The sequence below is a fragment of the Vulpes lagopus genome, chromosome 11 (assembly GCF_018345385.1).
Source record: "Vulpes lagopus strain Blue_001 chromosome 11, ASM1834538v1, whole genome shotgun sequence".
Taxonomy (NCBI): Eukaryota; Metazoa; Chordata; class Mammalia; order Carnivora; family Canidae; genus Vulpes; species Vulpes lagopus.
Genome location: NC_054834.1, coordinates 93586274 through 93595518, shown reverse-complemented (window position 1 = coordinate 93595518; position 9245 = coordinate 93586274). Strand labels below are relative to the sequence as shown.

General features: G+C 35.7%; 1 protein-coding gene across 2 annotated transcripts in view; it reads right to left on the bottom strand.

Annotated features, from left to right (window-relative positions):
* Positions 1 to 565: 565 nt before the first annotated feature.
* Positions 566 to 9245, bottom strand: part of BBS5 (Bardet-Biedl syndrome 5) — a 26763-nt gene continuing 18083 nt past the window's right edge. Inside the window, exons 8-12 of one of the 2 annotated variants that reach the window (XM_041723512.1) lie at positions 8177 to 8239; positions 6409 to 6543; positions 2071 to 2154; positions 1125 to 1148; positions 566 to 971 (exon numbers count right to left, since the gene is read on the bottom strand). In XM_041723512.1, the coding sequence (XP_041579446.1) occupies positions 870 to 971; positions 1125 to 1148; positions 2071 to 2154; positions 6409 to 6543; positions 8177 to 8239 (408 nt within the window). In that variant the 3' untranslated portion in view covers positions 566 to 869. The remainder of the gene's footprint in view (positions 972 to 1124; positions 1149 to 2070; positions 2155 to 6408; positions 6544 to 8176; positions 8240 to 9245) is intronic. The other variant, XM_041723513.1, reaches the window with a different exon arrangement.

The following is a 9245-nucleotide window of genomic DNA, read 5'->3' as shown; positions in this document are numbered from 1 at the left end:
CATCTTATTTTATGTTTTTACACACTCATTCCTTTCCCTCTAGAGAAAGAGGGCTCCTTTGGATAATTTCAATGATTTGACAAAGGTTCCTTACAATGTTTTATACCAAAGCAGTGGCAAAAAACAGAAGCCAGAGAAGTTTCCAAATCGTAGCTAACCAAGAAATCAGAGAAAATCCTATTTTTGAAAACTTTAAGGAAGTTTCAATGAGTACATACACGGAGAAAGTCAATAAAAGAACTATTTATTTACAAACTATTTAAAACTATTTCTTTACAAAATAAATGTATTCTTCCCAAAATTATATTGCAATTATTTATAAAATAGTGCCCAAAACACTTATTACATAGGGATTGATATACTCCAGAGTTAATGTAATTTTTAGGTTTTACAGAAATGATCACTTAAACATGACAAGTTTAAGGGTTGTAATTTATGAGAGTTGACTTACATTTGGAGCTATTTGATAATTTTTTAAACCAGATTTTTATAACTAAAAAAGCAGTATTTTGATCATTCCATAATAGAAGCTTATTCTTTTAAATAATACTTTCAAAACATTAAATGGTGCTGCATAAATTCTTTATTAAAGCCAACATGATACAGTCATTTAATATCTGCACTAATTTACAAGCATTAGGTACAAAATAAACATATTTACAAACCAGATACATTTTGATTACAATTTAATATAATTTTTAGAAAAGTGGCAATAAAATCTTAGATAAATGAGTTTTTCCTTAATCATTAAAAACTTCTTTCTTAAAAGATTTTTCTGTAAATGTAAAAACTATTCCGTGCCTTATGGCAGGCGACTAGTATCTTTAATCTTGAGATATCTTTAAATAGAAATCCAGTTCAACTCAAGATCAACTCATTACTTCCCAAAGTCCCTGTAGGGTGAATCCATCCTTCAATTTCTCTATTGCAAGCCCCAGTTCTTCTGAAAATACAGGTTCACGATCTTGTTGCTTTTTGGGAGGTAAGAGGATGAGATGGGAATATAGAAGGTGGGCAAGGAAGAAGAAAAAAACAAAAAATAGGTTTCACATAAGTTTTGTGAATACTAAATTGTTGGAATATAGAAAGTTTTTTTTCATATACTATAGATAAAATGTCCTTACCTTATTGCCATCAGCAAAATAAGCCTATAAGACAAAGAAAATTATATTTTACATACTTGACATATAATAGGTTAGTGAACTAAGGAACAGGTAATTTACAGGACAATTATGTAACTAAGTGTATTTTACATTGTTACAGTTTTTCTAATGGTCTTAGCACTTAATCTTTACTATGCTAGTAGCAGATTTCACTTCTTCTGTCAATCATTACTAATGATTACAAGAGTTATGCTTTGAGCTCCGAAATATTTGTTTTGTAATAAGTATACAATTTGGATTGTTAACTTGAAAGGAGATAAAAAGAATGACCTAGAAGCTATAAAATGTCATCTCTACTTTTGTTTAGAAGAAGGTGCTGGCAAAACAAAAAGCAATCAGTACTTCAATGTGTCAGCAAATGCTGTAGTTTATAATTAAATATTTTACACTAATTTCAGACTTGCTTAAAAATATTTATTTCCAGAGAGGTTTATTGGTCAGATTTATACACTACACTACATAGAAAGCATTGACATTATTTTTGCTATGAAATAATACAAATTTGGAAACAGGAAAGCTCATTGTTCAAATATTCTTTTTAAGATCATATACCAATAAATTGAAAGGAAGTCCATCTTATAAAGATTAATTATGAAAACTATAGATTTTAAATTAACTTAACTATTTATAACCTGTTCTATTATTCTAAGGTATGAAAATTTTTTCACAGATCTGAAATCCTCTGAATTATTTTGTTCTCAAACGTTCCTAGTTTGGAAATTTAAAAGTAATTTCACACAAAGAAAAAATCCTTAACTTAAAAAAAATTACTTTCCAACTCATGTTTAAGATAACTCTCAAAAGTTGCAAGTTCCATGGTGTTTTACACACTTAAGCCATTACTTAATTAAATCTGACTCAGATAAAATAATAATAATAAATTTAGTAGTTTTTTTGTCATGCTCACCACAAAGGCGTCTGTATGATCATCAGAGTCAATTTCTACATCATCTTGAATCTGTTCAACCGTCAGAGCTTCAAGGGGCTGAGGCTAAAAATCAGTAGATGTTAAAATGTATCAAGGAAAAATAAATAAATAAAATGCATCAAGGAGACAATATTAATTAAACAAATAATTTTAGTAAAATGTGCTGTGAGAATTGTAAATACTTGTAAAAGTATAAAACAATTGAAAACTACTCAAGTCTTAGAAAAATCACATTTATATTCTATTAAAACTAACTTTAGTAATAAATCAGTTAAACCTAAGCTTTTAAATCTGAAGTCAATATCATCAGAAGTATAAAATGACAAATTTACTAATGTTAATATGATAGAGATATCCTTAGAGAAGAAACTCTCAGTGAACTTTATCTTATTTTCTTTCACATGTTTTTTAAAAAACTAAGTTTGGATAATAGCAAATTTTCTATTTCAATTTTACTCAAAATAGTCATTAAATAGAATTTGTGAAAAGTAAAAGAACTAAGATTTAGATGGACTACCCCAATGGTAAAGCAGAGTAAAATATGGTGCTGATATTAATTCATTATTTTTCAAATGTTTTAGTATCTTGGTATGTTAAGCACTATGCTAACACTAACAAGGGTAAAAGTCCCTGCCCTACTCATAAGAGGTTTGTAATCTAGGGCGGGGGAAGTGGAGCAAAGGATAAAACACAATTATGAGTAACTAAATATTAGGTTGAAACATATGAAATTCCCATTTTTGTGAGTCAGAAATGGTCAAATATTAATAATATCATGGTTCAACCTATGAAAAGTAGGTTCAACCCTTGAAAAGTAGTTGTAACAAATGCAATATCTATTATAATAGAAAGTTTAGAGACAGTACAACTTCTGGCTTGTGAATCCCAGAAACTTTTATGAAGAAAAGACTGGTACGTAATCTACGTCTTTTAGGATGACAGTGACTTCCATAGGTAGGATTAGGGAACCAGCATCAACAAAACTGAGAAACCACAAAACGTGGTTGAAGAATGATGAATAATCCAGTGTGGTCAGAATAAAAGAGTCCAATGAGACAGAAGCAGCTATGCAGGGCTATCATATTGAAAAATCCCAACGAGCATCATTCACAGTAGTCTACGTGTACTATGTTCTTATAGTTGCGCAGTGTACAGCCTGCATAAACAGACATGGTGGCTGTGATGTAGGCTGGTGTCTACTGAAATTCCTTAATACCAGCCCAAAGAATTCAGACTTTATCTATAGCTATTTTGTGGGAGGGTATGTAGAGTAGAAGTGTATTGCTTGACAAGAGTGATCTGATCCCCTCATCTGAATAGTCTCAATGTTTCAACCACGTTGAGTTGTGTGACTGTGAACAAGTAACCTAACCTAGCTAAGCCTCATCTCTGTAACTGTGAGATAAAGATAATAATAATACTATACTTCATAGTACTGTTGGGAGGATTAAATGAAATGATGCATATAAAGTTCTTAGAGCAGTGAATCGGAATAGTAGGGTGTTCAATGCAGTCTTTCAACATCTATGAATATTCACTAAGCCCTATTATGTGCTAGTTCTGATTGCTAGAGATATAGTAGTTAAAGAAAATAGATGAGGGATCCCTGAGTGGCGCAGCAGTTTGGCGCCTGCCTTTGGCCCAGGGCATGATCCTGGAGACCCGGGATCGAATCCCACATCAGGCTCCCGGTGCATGGAGCCTGCTTCTCCCTCTGCCTATGTCTCTGCCTCTCTCTCTCTCTCTCTGTGACTATCATAAATAAATAAAAATTAAAAAAAAGAAAGAAAATAGATGAAAATCCCTGACTTCATGGAGATTATTTATAGTGGAGAAAACTGATGAGTGTTACTAAAAATAAAGCAAGCAAGCAAGCAAGCAAAGATAAGGAACAAAAAAATGATGGAGGCTGCTGTTTTAGATGGTAGTCAGGGAAGACCTCCCTGAAGAGGTAGCTTTGGAGTAAGGGCTTACATGAGATGACAGAGTGAGTTATCATGCTGGTTATTATTATGTACTGGAGGCCAGTAAAGAAGAGAAGAAATGAAAGGTAGAGGCACTCATGTGCCTGGTATTTCATGGATATGATCAATAACTTCGTGACAGTGATTATCTTCATTTTAGAATGAGAAAACTGAAGCTCAAATCTGCCTTGAATTACAAATTAATGGTGAATTTGGGACTACAGTCAGGCTTGCCAGGTTCCAAGGACCATGCATGTTCTACAATATTATTATGGAAGCAAAAGTAATAACAATAACTGTGGTTTGAATGAAAAGAAAGGAATAGAAAAAGGGAGCAGACTGGATGATTGAATGTATAAAATAAAATAATCAGGAACATAAAAAAATGAAATCTCTGAGGTTTTGAGCACAGCTGAATTTACTAATGCTAAATATAAATAAATGGAAAATAAATAAATAGATACATCAGCAAGATGGTGCTTTTGAGAAAAATGATAGCATTTTAGGTATGCCAAGTTGAGATACTCAAGTCTCAGTGTATCTGATAGACTTGGAAAATTATTTACCTAATTAAATTACTAGGATAAACTTCTTTTTTAAAAAAAAAAGACTTTGAGAGAGCGTGAGAGAGCACAAGCAGAGAAGAGGGGAGGCTCCTGCAGGAGGCCTGACATGGCGCTCAATCCCAAGACCCTGGGATCATGACCTGAGCCAAAGGCAGCCGCCCAACCGACTAAGCCACCCAGGCACCCCTAGGATAAACTTTTACATTCATTCATTCATTCATTCATTCATTTATTTATTTATGATAGACACAGAGAGAGAGGCAGAGGGAGAAGCAGGCTCGAGATTGGATCCCGGGACTCCAGGATTGCACCCTGGGCCAAAGGCAGGGGCCAAATTGCTGAGCCACCCAGGGATCCCCAGGATAAACTTTTAAATGAGAAAATTCAATTTAGGTTATTTGGAATGCTCATTTATGTGAAAATACTCAAGAATATTTAGAACCATACTGATCTGAGAGAATGCGTCAAGACCAGAATAAAAGATGTGGGAGTCATCTATAGCAGTATAGGCTGAAGAAACTGAAGGAGGGCTGGTACTGCAAAGGAATACACAGAGAAGGCAGAGTGAAAGGGAGAGTGGTAAAAGCAGCACAGGGTGGGAGGAAAACATAAAAGGATGATTAAGACATGGAAAACATGAGTGTATGTATAACACAGCACAGCAACCCAGAGAGAAGTTTCAGCTGGAAGGGAAGGGGAATGAATATATAGAGAATATTACAGGGAGAGAAAACACTATCAAGCAGTGCTACTGGGCAAAAAGGGTCTGTTTGAAGTCAGAGGGTGTGAATTTGAACTTAGCTGCCCAGCGTATTTCCTGATCTTCTCTGGTCACACGCTGCAGTCCAAGAGTAGAAGAGATACAGATAATATGGGTGATAGGGCTCCACATGCTGAGTACCAGCAGCGATGCTGTTGAAAGAGTGGGTGGCAAGGGCACCATAATAGTGAGGGTGCCCGCAAAAGAACAGACAGCAAGGGAACCTGTGATAAGAGTGTTCAGTGAGGGCACCAGAGACAGAACCTCTAGCAGGAGTACCACTGATAGAGCCAATAGTGAGGACATCCCTCTAATGCAGTGGCTGGTGAGGACACCAGTGACAGACCAGATGACAAGGGTCCCCGCTGGAGAGGCTAAAGAGTAAAGTCAAAGGAGGGATGATGTGCCTGGAGAGTGGGGTGGGTTTGGGGAAAACCCAGAGATCACAAGGAAAGCAAAGAGCAGAAATATGAACATGATATTAAACATATTTTATAACCAATCTGGCAGTCATGAGGAAGGTAAAGAGCAGACACGTGGGCATGATATTCAAAATATTTCATAACTGGTATGGCACAGGCACTGACGAATAGGGGGTGGACCAGGGCACACGGAGAGAGCAGACTCCTGGAGCTGCTGTACTGTGGGGCTCTGTGGGAAAAGCCTGGTGCCTGTGAGGCCTGTAAGGTTTGTCCAAATGCAAGTGGGAGGCAGAAGTGGAATAAAAGTAAAGCAGAGTGAGAGACTGACATCTGTCCACATCAGCGGAGTCGTGCACATGGATACCTGTCTCTGGGTAAACTGCTCACCCAGAAGGGTGGGAACGAATGACGAAGCAACCAGCGAGCAGACAGGTGGCGCCAACTGCGGATGGCCAAGAGGTCACGCTCACTGAACACAGTCTGTATATGAATCATTTTAAACACGGTTCAGAATGAAACTGTAGGCAGTGTGTTTATATCTGAATTTCATAGATTGTGTAAAAGCAATTCAGCAAACCCTGTGTTTTACATACGGAACAAACTACCTTTTCTTCCATCTCATAATCCACTCCAAATATCGGACTAGCAGAATAGACCTTGTGAAGTGAGTTGATTTCCTTAACTGATTCTTGTAGTTTTTCCATAGGATCTATTTTAAAGCCAAGAACGTATCCTCCACTCTGTAAAAAAAAAAATAATGAAAAAACAAAAAACAAGCCTGAGGAATGGTATTCACAGTATAGGATAAACTAGCTCTAATGTCCTTATTTCAGAGCACCACAGGTAAGCTGGTTTTTTAATTAAGATTTTTGTGATGAAACACGTAAAGCATACACAAAAATAGAGAAAAAGAGCACAATAAGTATCCATGTAGTCATCTTCCAGCTTCAACAAGCAGAAACATATGGTCAACTTTTTAACCTGCAGTTTTCCCAAATCTCCTCCCCTTGCCTACTCAGGATTATTTTGAAGCATATCCAGATATCCCATCATTTCATCTGTAACTATCAATGGTGATATTTTCTTTTTTTTTTTTAATTTTTATTTATTTATGATAGTCAGAGAGAGAGGCAGAGACATAGGCAGAGGGAGAAGCAGGCTCCATGCACCGGGAGCCTGATGTGGGATTCGATCCCGGGTCTCCAGGATTGCGCCCTGGGCCAAAGGCAGGCGCCAAACCACTGCGCCACCCAGGGATCCCAATGGTGATATTTTAAGATAAAAAAATACTGTAGATTGTGAAGGCCAATGGAACTAAGTTTTTTTTGAGCTAGACCTTGAAAAGGAGTAGACCACATCGTAAAAGAAGAAAGGGAATGGCCCAGCTGAGGCTATTTCCTTGAAGAATTAGGAAAGAAACTTGACCATGACAGGTTGTTGTTAAAGAGTGTTAGAAAATTAAATCGCATAGTGTGAAAGGTGAGACCATATGCTTTAGGTTGAGAGCATATACTTTCAAGTTCAAATTCTAGTTTTACAACTAGAAATTTACAAATTTACTAACTACATGATGCTGAGAAATATACTTTCCTTAATCTTTTAAGCCTCAATTTTCTAACCATAAAAAAGTTACCAAATTGTTGTATTAAATAAAATAATGTACATATGACATTTGATACAGTTCCTGGAACACAGTAAGCACTCAGTAAATGGAAGCTACAAATCTGCAGGCAAGGGGAAAGGAATAGTTAGACATTCATATTTACATTTAGAGTTTAGAAGAGCAGTGATTTTACAAATAAGTAAATGTTTTAATTAAATGTATTTCTGCAAAGATCTGGCCTAATGAGGCACAGCAACTATAATTAGATACAGTATAATCTGCATATGAGAGTATAAAATCCCAGTGGCATGTGTGTGTATATTTGTATATGACTGTGTTATTCAATGACATTCTTGTGAATCAGTCAGACCTGAATCAAAACCCATCCTCACCACTTACTAGTTGTGAGACTGTGGGCAAGGTCCCTAACTTCTCTAGGCTTCAGTTTCCTTTGAATATAAAATGGGGAGAAATAGTAACTGTATCATAGGATGTGTAAAGACTGAGATAATGCATGAAAAGTACAGTGACTTTGTTATTAAAAATGATCATAATGATAATAATGGTTATGTCTACCCAACAAAGAAACATAAGCAAGATTCCTCCTGTATGGACAATTACTATATATGACTTTAAACCCTTTATTTAACTTCATGTCACAACTAACAATCTTCTTAGATTTAAACTGCTTTACTATATAAATAAAACTAAAAATACTGTCATAGTTTAAAAAATCTATTAAAGGTTAATACAATTATAAAATATCTTACCTGCTGAGAGCTTTCTATGACAAGAGCTAAACCAAATTTTGAATCTCTAATCTTGATTGAACGCTAGATGTAAAATGAAAAAGAAGAAAATGCATGCTTTTATGATCTGATAGTAGTGATTCTTCAGCACAAACAAGTTTTCAACTTGTACACAGTAACTGTGTACATAATCTAAAGGACAGAATTCTCCCTCTTTCCTTCATTATATTCCCATAGAGATCAAATAAATGAAAATGTTCATACTAGAAGTATGAAGTAGGCAGCAAACTTGTAAGGTAATGCAAAGAAGACATCTCTGAAATATGCACAAAGTTATGACTCACATATCCCCCACAATCAGGAAGTCTAAAACTTTTCTGAGTATTTTAAACCAGAGGCCAGCAATCTTTCAGTACTGGAGAGCCAGTGTCTTTTGTGGTTCCCAAGGCTGAGTTAGTTTTTAAAAGTCACATGAATATGACTGTCCTAGTGACAGACTGTGATGATATCAGGTTGCAAGTTGTTTGGACCAGGCTGGATTCATTCCAGGGGCCATGGTTGGTAACTGTATTCTTAAATAACAAAAAGCGTCCTATTTGAAGAACAAAAAGCACAAGGTTGTTTACTACTCTGTAAATTTTTTTTTATTATAATATGTCAGGCAACGTATGTAAATCATACAAAACATCAATGAACAATACAAACAGCAGTTTATCAAATACCTATGTAGCCTCGGTCTTATCTTCCCGGCCACGGTTATATATTCCTTCTTTTCTTTAGATGGCCAGAAACCATTTTCTTCCTATCAGATTCTAGGATTTCCTGCTTAATCTCTACCAGACTGAAAACTCCTTTTTGACAGGAACTGTGTACTTGTTAATGATCTTCATGTCTATATCGCTAGCACCTAGCAGAGTAGGTGCTAAATATTCGGCAAAGGAATGATCTGGCATTTTCAAGTAACTCAGATATCAAACAATTTAGCCAAAGATAGGCTTGGGAATAGTTTGCAAAGAATCATCCTTCTTGTAAACTAAAGACTTGCAAAAGACATCCTTTAAAATGTCTTTTAAAAAAGGACATTTTCCAG